The sequence below is a fragment of the Hydra viridissima genome, unplaced genomic scaffold (assembly GCF_058129835.1).
Source record: "Hydra viridissima isolate aposymbiotic clone 2 unplaced genomic scaffold, HvirCarnegie_v1 scaffold_4, whole genome shotgun sequence".
NCBI lineage: Eukaryota > Metazoa > Cnidaria > Hydrozoa > Anthoathecata > Hydridae > Hydra > Hydra viridissima.
In genome coordinates, this window is record NW_028324303.1 from 9,502,520 (window position 1) to 9,518,682 (window position 16,163).

Consider the following 16,163-nt stretch of genomic DNA (forward strand, 5'->3'; position numbering starts at 1 on the left):
ACATTCTATTTGAAACTCTTTTAACAAAACTTTCAATTACTTTTCAGTCTTATTCAATTCTGATCTTATATAATATGATTTACTAGCCAATTATATTGTTTTATGACTGCAATTTCTTAAGGAACAAAATGGTTTTAAAAAATCTTTGATTTGTTTTTACCAGCCGATCCCAAAATGCAATGCTTAAAATTTGCAAAAAGATATCTTATTTCACCTCTCGCACCTCCATACGCAAGAACGTTAGAATGTATACCAATTCTAAAAATAACCTTTCTGAAAGCGTTGAAAGAAACCCAATTGTTATAATCATTATTTAAAATCTTAAAAAACTTAAATGCTCTCATATACATAATTTGTTCAGTTAAATTTCTAAAAAAAACTGAGGAATTATTTTCATTGATTCTTTAAGAATCAAATACATTCGATCATATTGCTTCTCAGAAAGGTGCAGAGTTACTGATTTAAAATGAATACCGCTATACGCAAAGGTCATAAGTCAGGTCTTGAACAGTTTGAATGAAAAAGTTAGGCATTGTAAAGCAAACAAACGCAGTAAACCCTTACAACTCTATCCATATATCTTGTACACAGAGATATAAACTATACACCTGTACACAGAGATACAAACTAAATTTTCAAGCTATACTGCCCGAATTGAGATGTCAACTCGAAGGGAACAGCGTTATCAAATCGAAAATGGTACCTATTCTATTTGATCAATTATAATCTATCCATTATCTACCAGCCTAAAATTTAGAGCTACTTTACTTTGCAACTTTGGTTAATATTAACTTGATGTTTTCAGACTTATGAAGTAAATAATCGATTTTGTACCATCAATATTTTCTTATTAACTAATTAAAATTAAAAAACTTTGCTTTATTTTTCGTAATGTCTTAGCTATGTTAGATACAAGTCAAAAAAAAGTTTCAATAGAAGATTTTGAGCTACTTAAAGTTCTTGGCACTGGAGGTAGTGTTTATATATATATATATATATATATATATATATATATATATATATATATATATATATATATATATATATATATATATATATATAAATATAACATGTAAAATATATTAAATGTATATTTTTATTATACAAATTATTTTTCTTAAAATTCTCAAAAAGCTTACGGAAAAGTTTTCTTGGTTCGTCGAAAAAGTGGAATCTGCAAAGGGAAGTTATTTGCAATGAAGGTATTGAAAAAGTCTGCTGTTGTTGCAAAAGCAAAAACAACTGAGCATACGATAACTGAAAGAAATGTTCTTGAAGCTGTTAGAAGGTGCCCTTTCATTGTCACCATGCATTATGCATTCCAAACAGATGCTAAGCTGCATATCATTATGGGTACCTATTTTTTTCAATATACTTAATATATATATATATATATATATATATATATATATATATATATATATATATATATATATATATATATATATATATATATATATATATATATATATATATATATAATTATACTCTATAAGAACATTTTTAGATAACTTTGAAAAACTATTTTCGTGCTTGTGATAAATGTATATTTTTATCCTCCTAATCAGTTTCTAAATTTCCAAAGTCTTCAGTATTGTATGAGTGTAAAGATGACTTTTTTATTGAATTATTATGACATTTGTTATATGAATAGTTTTGTATAATTTCATGTTGACTTTGCTTAATTTACACCATAGATATTCTTATTTTGTATCTAATCCTCTTTTTTACTCTCTAACACAGAACTTCCCTCAGTTCAATAAATGCAGTAGTGGAGCAGTAGAGTTATTTGCATTAATAGCCAGTTAGAGATCTCAAAAAGAATGGTTTAATGACTTTAAATCAGATAATCTAAAATTTGAACTTTGCTGCCTTAATATAGGAAGTTTTGGCTTTATTATTGGCTAAAGAAACTTGTTCAAATTCACTAAATGTTTCTGAAATGAATTCATTTTTTTTTAGATCTATTAAAATCAAAATATGCTTTTAAAGTAATAAAGAATATTTAAACTACTTCCAACACCATATTTCTTTAACAAAAAAGATCTAGACCAATATTTTTTGGATTCTTGTCTGACGAGGATCAAGGGGCTCAGTATTCAGTGAAGCAAGATCAAGATGGCCATCAAAGGTTTATGACCAGTTAATTAAGACTACAGATCAAGAAATCAAGTATCAAAAAAATTTTTTTTTGTTGATACCTGATTACCTGATAGAGTATTATTTGATAGAACCAATTTCACCAGCTGTTTCAAAATTTTAATACCCTACTTGATAATAAAATATTAAATAACTGATTGCTTACAACAAAAGTTCTTATTAAAAGTGTGTTTATATTGGCATTTTCATTTAGTAATACCATAAAGCAATCCAATTTGAACAGGGCTGATCCTGCTCAAACACCCATGTTAAAAATGTATCAAAAAATGTAAAAATCAATTACTGAGTCACTAGGTAAAGTTTTAAGCTTTAGTGTTGGCTTCAAAAGTGCCATATTTTAGGAATTCAAATAATACCCATGATGTTAGGTACCGAATGAGTAGTGGGTTTTTGTCCAATAAAAAAATAACCCAAACAGATACCCAATAATATTTTATTTTGGTTTCTTCATTGTCAATTGTAATGTTTTTGAATGCTCTATATAGCAGGTATTTACTGATTTTATCACCATTTAGGTTGTGAAAAAAATAGCCTGTTCTGTGGTCTAAAAGGAACTGATGACATTCCCTTAGTTATAGCTCCTTTTGTTTTTATCTTTTTACTATGTTTAACAGCATTATCAGCTAAATGAATTCTGATGGTTGTATTTTCTGATTTAAAGAAGCTCAGAAGAAGTTTTCTTTAATAAAGCAGCTCCTTAACTTTTATAATTCTTCATAAATATTTTCATGACCTCAAGACAAACTATAGATAAGTAGATCTTAAGCCACCATAGGGATTTCTGATAAAGGAAACGGAGATTAACCTTATGGAATACAATTTATCTTTAGTTTATTAAAGAACAAGTTTTTTCTTAATCAAATGCCTTTATGGTATTAATTTGTTATAACCACTAGGGCATTTTACAATTTAGAAATGCTCTAGTTACTATATCAAATTCTTTTATTCAAACTTTAGCATCTTCACAACCAACCCTTTGTTGGTATGAAGAAGGTTTATTTCAAGCTTAAAGTTTTCAAGATAGATTTGAAGGTTTTTCTTCACCATACCACAAAGCAATTAGATATGTAACCATGCTAGTTACAGTACAGCTTTTTTTTTTTAGTTTTTAAGTACTGCAAATTATAAGGCTTTTCCAAATTTGAGGCTTTTCAAAAGCATGTTAGATAATAAGAGAGTGTATATATTATTTTTAAATCTATACAAAATCTCACTTACAGGAATGTTTTCCATTAAAGTTCTCATTTGGGCCAATAACTGATTTAAAGTTTTTAATTTTGAACAGACAACAAATGAATGAACTGCAAAGTTAAAATAGATTGAGGAACATCATCAAGTGCATCATTTCCTTAAAGAATTGTAACACCTTTTACAATACCTTCATTTAGCTCATTAGGATGCATTTTCAGATTTAATTAAAAAATAGTTTAATTCTATTTGCATTTTGATTAATTCAGCTTTACATATGAAGAATGCACATAGAATCTGTTCTGAGCAGTACTAAATTACCAGTGATCTTCTCAGTGAGCAGAGATTTAATGTTTTATCTCTAATTATAATATAAGCCCTTTAAACAGTAAATCCTTATGATGTAGTTGTATAATTAAAGTTATAGGTTAAAGAAACAATCTGAAAACATGTTTTAAATAAGAAAATTTGAATATTTTCTAATTCTTTTGTTTTCTAGATTATGTGAGTGGTGGGGAGTTGTTCACACATTTATATAACCGTGAGCATTTTTTAGAAAATGAAGCAAAGTTTTATACAGCAGAAGTTGTAATTGCACTAGACTTTTTGCATAAGGTAATGTTTTGGTACATAATACTTTTATAAATAATAATATGTCATTTGAATGATAAAAATTTAGGAAAGTTGTTTTTTTGAAAGAGTATATTTTCTTGTGTTTCTTAGCTTGGCGTGATTTACAGAGATATCAAACTTGAGAATATTCTTTTGGATGGAGATGGACATATTGTTTTGACAGATTTTGGGTTAAGTAAAGAATTCCACCACTTTCGTGAAAATGTAAAATGTTACATTTGTTTATTTGCTCTTAAATATAAGTTTATTGAATCATATTTTTATAATAAAAGTTGTCACTTTATTGAATCATATTTTTATAATAAAAATTGCTACTTTATTAAATCATTTTTATAAAATTATAACTTTTACAGCTGACTAAAAGTTTTTCTTTTATCTAAAGTTTCCTTTTATTTTTAGTTAAAGAGATTATCATTTATCAGGTTTCAATATTTAGACTGATGAACGAGCTTATTCGTTTTGTGGTACGATTGAATACATGGCACCTGAAATTGTAAATGGAGATCAAAATGGTCATGGAATGGTAAAAAAGTTTCAATAATTTATTACAAATCTTAAAGCTTAAAAAACATCTTTTAGAAAAATTCAATACTCTCAATTTTAAAAAATTGATTTAAAAGAATTGATTTTTTACAAAATCTTTGCCTTGTAGCAGGTATCTTAAATTTAATAAGTTAAATTTATTTTCTAAAAAAAACTATATACACATTTGTACCTAAAACAATTTTAGTAAAAATAACTACAAAAATTGACCTAAGGGCAGGTATAAAGAAATAATCAGATGGCAACATTCTTTTAGTTTGGGTTTAGCATTAACTGGAGTACCAACTGCAAAACAAATGAGGGCTAAACTGGAATTGTGTGTAGCAAAATTTATCAAAATCTAGATTCCAGTGAAAAAAATGATCACCAAACCACTATTTACAAAAAAGCATAAAGATGCAAGATTCAAGTTGATAGAGGACACTATAAAATGCATGCAGAATGGGAAAATATTGTTCTTTCTGACGACAAAAAGTTTAATTTAGATGGTCCTGAGGTTTTAAATTTTATTGGGATGATTTTTCAAAAAAAGATAACATTGCTATGAATTGTACCTTCATAGGGTAGGCAGTTATGGTGATATGTAATGAAAATGATATTTTTAAAGATATTTTAATTGAGTGTACTGGCCAGCATTTTCACCTGACTTGAACTCTATTGAGTAATTTTTCTATATAATACAATATAAGAACTTAAAACTTCTATCCAGCAACAATGGAGTGGTATTATAATGCTTTGTTTAGAAACTTTTGTAAAAAGGATTAAAATTAGTTTAAAATGTAGTGGTATACATTATTAAAAACTGTAGTAATTATGAAATTATTAAAAACAAAAATTATTAAGGCTTACTTTTGATGGAACTATTAAAATTTTGCTCATAATTTTGACATATTTGTAACTTTTATTATACGAAATAATTACATGTTTACTTTTTTATTCCTAATAATTTCTGCAATTATGTCAAGTATTTCATGTATTCATTTTTATGTACAAAGATTACGTTAGTGAACAGTGTTAAATTGTGGAAGAGTAGTATATGCAAAATTTTACGGATTTCATTTTAAAAATTTAAAGAATGCAGAATGTATAAAACCATTAATTCTTTCCTTTAACTACAATAAAGAAGATTAAGTTTCATTTACAGATATTTATTTTGGTTCAATATTTAATTAAAATATTTAAATTGCTTTCTATTTTTCTATAATTATTAAGAAAAAAGAACATATACTTTCTGTAAATATTGATTTTTACCAAATTTGTTTATTTTACTGTAATTATTGAGGATTATTTTCACCTTGAAATTTCAGCGATCCTCCCACACCTTATACCATTTTCCCATATCTTATACCATCCTCCTACATCTTATTGATTTACTTTTTCCTTAGCTACAAAATGTACACAAAATGTTTTTTATTTTGTTGTTAATTCAAATATAAAATTGATATAAAACTTTGAGGGAGCCTAAAATCTGACTCAGACTTAAGCTATGCAGTTAGGTTTTTTTTTCTGGCAGGCTGTTGATTGGTGGAGTTTGGGTGTTTTGTTCTATGAGCTTGTTACTGGTGCATCACCTTTTACCGTAGATGGCGAGCAAAACAATCAACGAGAGATTTCTTGGTAATGACAATCCTTCTTTGTACTATTGATTGAATATTCAGTTGTTGATGATTTGTAAATTTAAAAACTTGAACCTGTTACATACCAATACTTGATGAAAGTTAATGTAAAAAACTGTAAAAATTGTGATTTTTTTTTATCACAGAGGTTGTTAATGGAATACTTTGTATAGAAGTAATAGTAATAGAGTTTAAGTTTTCTTTCTTATGAGAAACACATTTGGGAGATGATTAAAGGAGAATTAACAAAGAAACTTATATTCTTGGTAGGATGAAAAGTAGTTAGGATTCTTGTTAGGACACAAAATAGGTCTGAGTTTTAGAGGCATCTAGAAAAGTATGTGGATAAGGCAAATGAAGTTTATTGGGAAAAAAAATTTTTTAACTTATCTAATTTTTGATTTAATTCTTAGTATGGGTTAAGCAAAGTAGGGAGAATTAATGATAGATTTAAGAAAAGAACTATATTCATTTATAATTGTTATGAATAACTAGTTTAAAAAATAGTTTTTTGAAATGGAAGAAAAATTTTTTTTTGGTAACTTGTTTTTCAGGCGAATACTAAATAATGATCCTCCTATGCCTAAAGTAATATCAAAGTTTGCTCAAGACTTTATTTGGAGACTTCTTCAAAAAAATCCAGCTAAAAGACTTGGTAGTGGTCCCACAAATGTGGAAGAAATCAAACAACACCCTTTATTCTTTGTAAGTAATATAAAATTAGAAAAGTAAAGATTAATGTCTATAATAGATAAAATTAATTATCTCTATAAAAAAAAAAAGAATATAAAAACAATAAACAATCTTTTTTCTCTTAAAACTTTTAGGGTATTGATTGGGATGCATTATCTAGAAAAGAAATACCACCACCTTTCAAGCCAATAGTTAAGGATGATACAGACACTAGTAACTTTTCTGAAGAATTCACAAAACTTATGCCAGTTGATTCTCCTGCATTAATACCGAAAAATGCTGACAAAGTTTTTCGGGTACCACAATTTTAATCTACATACTTATAATTTTCAGTTCTTTTTTAGAAACCAATTTCAGACAGAAAATTTATTTTTTATTACTCTTTTTGTCTTTTGAAAAATTTAAAGTAATTTTAGTTTTCGATTAATTAAATAGTCTTTATTTACAATTAGTCTTTTTTTTTTCATTTCAGGGATATTCGTTTGTTGCTCCATCAATACTTTTTGGGAAAAACTCTTTTGCAGATGAATTATTTTCAAATGAAACAAACATTAGTAACCAACCTGTAGATGCTAATTTAATTTACAGAAACTTATTTGAAGTAAAAAAATACTCAAAATCTTTAAAATTGCTAAATAATGTGTGTGTGTCTGTGTGTGTGTCTGTGTGTGTGTCTGTGTGTCTGTGTGTGTGTCTGTGTGTGTGTCTGTGTGTGTGTCTGTGTGTGTGTCTGTGTGTGTGTCTGTGTGTGTGTGTGTGTCTGTGTGTGTGTGTGTGTGTGTGTGTGTGTCTGTGTGTGTGTGTCTGTGTGTGTGTGTGTGTGTGTGTGTGTGTCTGTGTCTGTGTGTGTGTGTGTGTGTGTAAATGAATTGATTCATAAAGAGATGATTATAAAATTGATCTAAATGTCCAAAGAAATAAATTTCTTGTTCTTTTTTTTTTTCTTTTTTTCAATTTTCTTGACAATATTTCTTAGCAATCTGAATTTATGATATATAAATATACATTACAAAAATCAACATTTGTATTGCACATATTGTTATATTATTCAAAGCTTTAATACAAAATATATTTGAAGCTTTGAATAATATAAAAATATGTGCAATACAAATGTTGATTTTAGTTTAATTATATCACTGCAAAGGTTTTGCTGAGAAATTTTTTGCAAAATAAAGATCACCAAACCAGTGGCCACAGTGGTATTATTTGCAAGTTTAAATAGTTTCACACTAATCTAAAAGGGCATGAATTCAAAATTTGTAATTTGCTGAAATTAAAAACCTCTTCTTAATTATATATTTTTGGGGTATTTTTTTGTATTTTATTGTTATGATATCAAAGTTAAAAGTTAATCTTTGTAGTCATCAAGTTTTCACAAAGAGTATTTGCTATCACATGACATCTTGGGAAAAGGAAGTTTTTCAATTTGCAAGTGAGAAATAGTTTATAGCTTCAAATATACTTTTTTTTTTAAAAAAAAAAAAAAAAAAAATTTTGGCCAATATCTCCATGATCATCTGCTTCTTTACATGTTTTTTTGTTCATTATTACTTTGTACCTTAAATTTTTATTTGATTTAAAGGATTTTATTCAAAAATGTTGATTTCATTAATCTTTCTGTTAAATATCTTGTATTTCATGGCAAACTCAAATATTCTCAGAAAAAGAATTTTTAATACTTTTTATGTGCTTTATTTTATCTTTCATTTTTCAGTTGATGTTTTTAATTAGTATTAAATCTATTTGTAATTGAAAAAGAAATTTTTTTTTAAAGAGTTATTGGTTTGTGAACTTAATAAAAAGTGGTTTTAATATAAAGTATTTGATTATCTTGTAGAAAATGCATTAAACGAACCACCAATCTTGAATATGCTGTAAAGATTATGACAAAAAGGTTAGATTAACTTTGGTATTTTAAGCTAAATATTGTTTTATAGAAAAGAAAATGCCACAAATACATTTTGTTAAAACCAGGCTTGCGGAGCCACCCAATTTTTTTCCTGGCTCCACTCTGGCTCCCAGCAAAAACTCGGCTCCGGCTCCTCATCACGTCAATAGAAGAATAAGATATAAAAGTATAGCTTGCCGTCTATTCATAAATTTTTTAATGAATGAAAAATAAACTATTACATTTTTTTGAAGAATCAGTCCCTTTCATATACCCTTTCATTTCGTACTTGCAAATTTATGCCTTTGCCTGGTTATTTCTACAAAATTTTTTCAACAAACTTTTTTAGCATCAAATTCTAAATTCAAAACATTTTCTCTTTTTTTTTCTGTCAATACACATTCAAAAGTCAAATATACTCTTTATTCATTCGAAGAAAAACCATGCTATCAATCAAATCCGATTCCATATGACTTCTTTGGTCCGGAGTCAGAAATTTTAGGCCAGAAAACACCCGCTCCACGCTGACTTGTGTCATAAGAAGAGCAGAAGCAATCTGGCATGCTTTCTGGATCAACTCGGGAAACAGCTTTATTCTGTCCAAAACAGTTTCGCACTTCAAATTTCCATCATTCTTTTTCTTCATGATCTGTTGAGCAAGCTTTGGTAAACTTTGAATAGCCTCTTGGAATTCTTTTTCCTCCAATCGCTTATGACTAACAACGTCTTGGCTGCACTGTTCGCTTTTTTGCTTCCGAGCACGTTCCATTCGAATTTGCATCCTTTTTCTGGGACTCATTTCCTCGGATTCCTCTTCATTTTCCGAACTGCTTCCAGTACTCTCGCTAGAGTCATTTCCATGATGACCAATTCCACTCCCCTCGATTTCAAACTTCTTTTGCTCATTGAGCTTTTTCTGGATCTTCCACAGAGTGTCTTCAGCAATTAACTGAAATATTGTAAAGCATTTTTAATGTTTTTAAATTTCAAACAAATTATAATCTATCGTATTCTTGCAGTGAGGAAAGTAGAATGTCAAAAAGTAAAGTTAAATAACACAGTATTTTGAATTTCATTAAAAGTACTTAACTTCAAATTCCAATTTTCTTTTAAAAAAATGATAGATTGAAAACTGAGATAAAAACCTGTTACTCTTCTCCAAGAAGGCATTTGCACATCTACAAAGACAGCAGCACAAAAAAAGGGATTATCAAACAAAAGTGATTCCCGATGCACCATTGAATCCCTGATATTCTTCCCAAAATCAGACGTCTTGAATTCACCAGAAACTAGCTCCTCCTTCAGAATTTCTCAAATGTAAATAAAGTTCCCAGGCGTGAGATCCTGACTCTGGAATTGTTGAGTTGTGACTGCCGGTTTCTCGAGGATTTTTGCAAGTTCCTCTATTTGCTTCCACTCATAATTTAGAAGCGTAAAGTTGTGGGTTTTAAATTCCGCTTCCAGTGCATTCAGGACATCACGCATCTCAAGAAGTCAGTTGAGTATGTTGAATGTACTGGACCATCTGGTTGCATTGTCGATTATTGCAACCTGTAAATTTGAGAAATTTGAGTAATTTTTTTAAAATTTGAATGTTTTCAACATTCGAAAATGCATAATTGACAAATGTTAAATTCAAACTCAAGTTCAGATTCTTAGTTATATTCATTTAAACATTTTCATTTATTGCGATTTGCAATTATATTGTATGCACCTTTTTAGTTTTGTGTTGTTTGCAAAATTCATTTGCTTTCGACATTCAACAAGCTTTTGCTACATCTTGAGCTTTGCCAACCAGAGACTTTATGCCTCGTTTTTTCAAGCCCTCTTTAATAGCCAGCTGCAAGGTGTGAGCACCACAACATTGCAGATTAACGGTATTCATGTTTTTCGGTATTTCGTTGAAGTAAGGCCTCTGCTGTTCAAACACGTCGTCATCAGTGATATAAGCGTCCGGCAGATCATCTTCAATTTCAACCTCAAGTTCTTCTTTGATTTTGACGCCAGCAAGTTCTTCAGCAGACTTGTCAGTGACGTCACCTTCTTCATCTGTCTTTCCAAAGTCTCCAACCATTTTCACCATGTTAGATCTGTTATTAGTCGTAATTCTGAGGACATTTTCTTTCCTGATGCCATACGATTTCAGCACGCCTTCAAGAGATTCTTGAATTTCTTTTGCCTTGTGTCTAGCATGATTGTCAACTGCTGCCAAAGTTTTGAGAGTGATCTCGCTATCCATGAAGAACTGCACATTGACGCCAAGAAAGCTTCGATTATGTCTTGAAGCTCCATCAACTTTCAGAAAAACCAGCTTTCCCTGTAGAATGGTTTTTAACTCAGCCTGCTTTTGTTGAGCCAAAGCCATGATTTGACTTCAAGCAGAATCCCAGTTGACTTTCAAGCCAAAATGTTTTGCCAAATCGCCAGTCAAAATCTTGATTCCTTCACTGCTGAATAGGTTAAAGGGAATGCCGTTTTGAAGAATCGTCATGTTCATGCCTTTCTTGAAGTCCTCTTTTGAAATTGTGATGGTAACTTTTTTGAGAAAGCGATCGATGGGTGCTTGTACTTTTCTCGTCTCACTAGTCGAACCCTGATTTCCTCCAAAAACGGATGAGGTGCGTTTCTTTTCCTTTTCGGCCTTCTCTTTCTTCAGTTTCTGTTCTCTTGCCTCAACAATTTTTGTCAAAAGTGTTGAATGTTTATTAACAAAATGGCGTTTCATGTTGGCGGTGGTTTTTTTTTTTCGTTTCTCTTTTCCCTCATACTGCATTTTGCATGTTGCACCGCAAAGTTTGCCGACTTCCTCCCCTACACTAATGTCAACTTGACAAAAAGACACAGCGTCCTCTTCGCAATAAGCAAACCATTTCAGTTCATCATATAACCTCTCGTCTTCTACGCTATCACTCATAGTTGCAATTTACAAATAACAGAAATCGCGGAAAAATTCCAAATATATATTCAACTTTATACAGTACAATCTCTCTAATTCGAATCTCCTTAATTCGAAAACCTCTGTAATTCAATTAAATGCAAAGTCACCGTGAAATGCGTTTAAGAAAAACCAACTTTCTATTATTCGAAAATCTGTCTAATTCGAACTTTAATTTTTCCCCATAAAATTCAAATTAGAGAGTTTCTACTGTATAAATATTGCAGGAGAAAAAAAGAAAGATACAAGATTATTTTTGGGTCATTGAATAATTTTGAAATGAAAAAAAAATGACAGAAGATAAGAATAAATATGGCACCTCATTCATTTCACAAGAATAAGAATTTAAAAATACAATATAAGCAAATATATGGTGGTGGCCATTTTTTTGAGATGGCATTTTAGACTAAACTTGTGAGTCATTTTATTGTATATGAAATGATTTGTTAGAGACTTAGAGAATTTTGAGTTTTAAGTTTCTTGAATGAAGTGCAGAGGTCACCAAAAAATTGTGTCAAAAATTAAAAAATAAAAACTTTGTTCAGTTCAAAATTGTTTTGAGAGCCGGGATCTACTAGTTTTTCTCGGCTCCGGCTCCGGCTCTTGCAAAAACTATCGGATCCTTGGCTCCTGGCTTCGGCTCTGGCTCCGGCTCTGCAAGCCTGGTTAAAACTGAATTAAACTTGTTAACTATTTTTTAAAAAGTTTTAAACAAATACAAAAGCTGAAAGGAATTAATATTTGTGAGGCAGTTTTTATCTTTCTTAATGTATAATAAACAAACAAAATAAGATTAAATAATGCTGAATACCCTATTAAAACAAACCAATGAAACTTTCAAAAGCTTGACTTATATGTGTACAAACAAACCTTATGTGTGTTAACTAAAGTTTGTTTTAATCTTAAATTTATTGTTAACCTTAAATTTACCTTAAATATTTAGTTACAGTTAAAAAAGTAACTTATTTTGTAGACTTGATCATTCTCTTGAAGTTCAATCATTGAAACTATGTCAGAATCATCCAAATGTTGTTCAGCTGCATGAAATACATGAAGATGAGGTTGTTTTTATTCTTTAATGCATTTAAATTATTAATGTTTTATAAAAAAACAAATATTTGATGTTTGCCTGCCTCAATTTTCTACTCAAGTTTTCTACTCAAATTTAAGAAACCAAAAACTCTTTTGATCCTATAGTGATTTAAGCTTCAAACAAACCCTTTTTCACAGCTTATCTTATTTCTTTATTTTTGTAATTGTCATTGAAAAATATTTGGTGCATAACAACAGTAACCAGATAATGGAAACAAACAAAACTGAGAGATTCATATAAATCAACTATTTTTAAATTAAAGTTAACAAAAAATTTAAAAATAGTGAACTTTGAAGATGTAAGTTGTCTATGAAAACTAATTGTCTAAAGACATTTCATATGGCATTACTGGAGTTTGCACAAAGTGCAAAATTGATCACTTTTGAAAGAATTGAGAACGAAAACCTTCCACTTTTTAACAAAAGGAAGAATTTAAATCAATTTTTCCAAGAGAAAGCAACTAGCGAACTAATCAAGATCATAAGTTTTCCTCATAATAATAGCTTTTTTGAGAAAAACACAAGACCCCTTAGCTAGTTGATTAGGAAGTTGATATCAATTGATGTCCTAAATTCCATCAAATTGCAAACTGTTATTCTTAGAAGAGCATTTAAATAAGATGGTTATAAATTGCTAAAAAAGTCTGCCAAATTCAGAATTTAATTTTTATCAGAGAGTTTGGTAAAACTGTCAACATTATTGAACATAAAAATTTTTTCTATAAGACTTTGAAAACTTACTTTAGACAAAAATATTTGTTAAGCAAATCTGAACTTGCGAGTTTTTTAATGTTTTTAATTACTTGGAATGATTTGTGTCCATAGAAGCAAAAAAATAGAGACAACTTTAATTTATTTATAATTAATGATGTAACTAATTATGAAGAAGCTAATTATGCAAAAAGTAATGTAGATTTTTAGGAATGAAAACAGTCTCTAACTTCAAACCTCAATCTTTGGAAGAAAGAATCTGCTTTATAGAATAGCTTTCTAAATAATGCAACATTTCTATGAGGTTGCCATAGAAGTTGAGTTAGCTTTGGTCCAGTGAGCAAAATTAAAAACCAACACCGCTTAATATCTTTATTTATTGTTAAAATAATGATCTGAAATAAAACACTAAAATATTATATATTTAAGTAACATAAACATTCAAACAATGCAATGCGGTTCTTAATTTATTAAGCACTCTTATGATGGTTTAGAAAATTGTAATTATAAATTTGTTAGTAAATTTAACAAATTTAAAGTAATGTATAATGAAAAGATTTGGTATATCTATTCTGAAAAATTATTTTTTAGTTTCATGTTTATCTGGTGATGGAGTACTTAAGAGGGGGGGAACTTCTCCACAGAATAAAGAAGAAAAGTAGCTTCTCAGAAACTGAGGCCTGTGATCTAATGCGTAAGCTTGTATCAGTTGTAAATTTTATGCACAATGTTGGTGTTGTGCACAGAGACTTAAAACCAGAGGTTTGTTTTCTTTTGAAATAAGCTTATTGTCACATTTCTTGTAAATAAGCTTTATATTTTTTGAATAGTATCCATCTATTACATGTCTTGTGTCTTAGAATTTGTTATTTACTGATTCCTCTGAAACAGCTGAGCTGAAAGTTGTTGACTTTGGTTTTGCAAGAATTCATGGCAACAATCCACTGCAAACACCATGTTTTACACTTTCATATGCAGCTCCAGAAGTCCTACGTAATGCTACAAGCAATCAAATTTCTACATATGATAACTCTGTTGATATTTGGAGCTTAGGAGTTATTTTGGTGATTAATAAATAGATTTCATGTTTTTAGCACAGAAATTTATTATTATTATGATTATTATTAACAGTTGAACAATTTCCTTTACAACTCTTTTTTTTTTTTTTTAATTTTAAAATGATTGGTTTTAGTATACCATGCTATCTGGAAAAGTTCCTTTTCAACCAAAGAATTACACAAATCAATCTGCCCTCTCAATGATGAAAAGTATTATGTGTGGTGATGTTTGTTTTGACAGTAGTGAATGGCATAATGTATCAAGTTCTGCCAAGCACCTAATTAAAGGTAAGTTTGTCTTTTAAAGCAATTAAAATTTTAAACTGTTTTACTGCCTTTTTCTAATGTGGATGTGTGATTTTCACAAGGTCTTCTTATGGTAGACCCAAGTAAGAGGCTAACAATAGATGATATTCTTGAACATGATTGGTTAACTGGACGTGTTGATGTTCCATCCACACCATTATTGACTCCTGGAATTTTGGGTAGTTCAAGAAATCAAATAGAAAAAGCATTCAAAGTTGCTTTAAATGCATTTCATAAAGTCCGCACTGTTACACTTATGGATGTTGCAAGTGCCCCATTAGCAAAGCGAAGGAAGTTGAAGCATTCCAATGAATATAATTCACCACGAACTAGTTCTTCCAGTTCTGATAAAGATAAATCACATGAGGATATTCCATCTTGTTTAAACCAAAACAGTAGCCAACCATTGCATAAAAGAAAAAAAAAACAGCATGAAACTACCCCACAAAAAAAATCACAGCAAGAATTGGTTGAAAGACTAAATCCACTTCACAAATTTGAAAACAATGAATCTTTAGTGATCTTAAACTTACCAAGTAGTAGCGATATAAATGCAAATAGTTTTTCTAAAAAAAAGTCACCAGAAAATGTTAACTTTATTTCAGCATATAATCATTCATCTAATATTCATTTAACATAGGTAAGAGACCTCAAATGTCTCCTTTGAAGCATCCTATTTTCTGAAACATTTCACTGCAGCTTAAATGATTCACAATTATTTTATTATATTTTTTGTGCAGTATTAAAAATTTGAATGTAAATTTCTTAATGTTTTGTTTAAAATTTTTTAAGTTTACAAATTTTCCTAGGAATGAAATTTAGTTCTTTTTTTATTGATATTGTGTATGTATGTGAATATAGTCTGTCCTTATTTGTAAAGCTTTTAATTCAAGATGGCTTTATGCAAAAAGCAGAGCTTATGCATATTAATCCTTAGTTTTTTTGTCTAAAGAAAGATTCCTTTTTTAGAGAGTTATTTCTAAAAGTCTTGTTAAGTCTGTACTATTAAGAATTAAGTTAAAATTTGTTTTTGAATTATCAGTATAAAAATGCTGGTGAAATTTTCAGCAGAAAATTTTCATTAACATTTACCTCAAGTTGTCAGATTTATGACTTGTGGTAAGATCAATATAACTATTTTTGAAAAGCATCATAAAAAATTTGCTACTTTAAAAGTATGTAAATTAGTTTATAATTATTTTTTTTGTATATAAAGTGGCACTGTTTATTTAATATGCAGTTCATTTTTATGATTTTTTAAATATTATGTAATAGTAGAGACATATTTTAATAGCCAGTTTTTTACTGGTTTCAAATTTTGTTTATTTTGTCCTCTTTTG

At 29.1% G+C, this 16,163-nt stretch overlaps 2 protein-coding genes across 7 annotated transcripts in view; one reads left to right on the forward strand and one right to left on the reverse strand.

Moving 5' to 3' along the window:
* Nucleotides 1-16,163, reverse strand: part of LOC145182060 (uncharacterized) — a 76,051-nt gene that overhangs the window by 6,834 nt on the left and 53,054 nt on the right. The window lies entirely within an intron of this gene.
* On the forward strand, nucleotides 222-15,747 carry LOC145182666 (ribosomal protein S6 kinase alpha-5-like). 6 transcript variants are annotated; one of them, XM_090085395.1, is made up of 17 exons: nucleotides 222-699; nucleotides 901-972; nucleotides 1,135-1,353; nucleotides 3,848-3,963; nucleotides 4,072-4,185; nucleotides 4,418-4,504; nucleotides 6,038-6,141; nucleotides 6,695-6,845; nucleotides 6,968-7,129; nucleotides 7,306-7,434; nucleotides 8,195-8,265; nucleotides 8,671-8,727; nucleotides 12,630-12,717; nucleotides 14,051-14,221; nucleotides 14,320-14,523; nucleotides 14,652-14,805; nucleotides 14,886-15,747. In XM_090085395.1, exons 1-17 carry the CDS (start codon nucleotides 660-662, stop codon nucleotides 15,461-15,463), a joined length of 2,517 nt encoding a protein of 838 aa, XP_089941521.1. In that variant the 5' UTR covers nucleotides 222-659; the 3' UTR covers nucleotides 15,464-15,747. The 6 variants fall into 6 exon arrangements, with proteins under 6 accessions (XP_089941521.1, XP_089941522.1, XP_089941524.1 ...); XM_090085396.1 differs by having other exon boundaries at nucleotides 230-814; XM_090085397.1 differs by having other exon boundaries at nucleotides 393-699; nucleotides 3,905-3,963.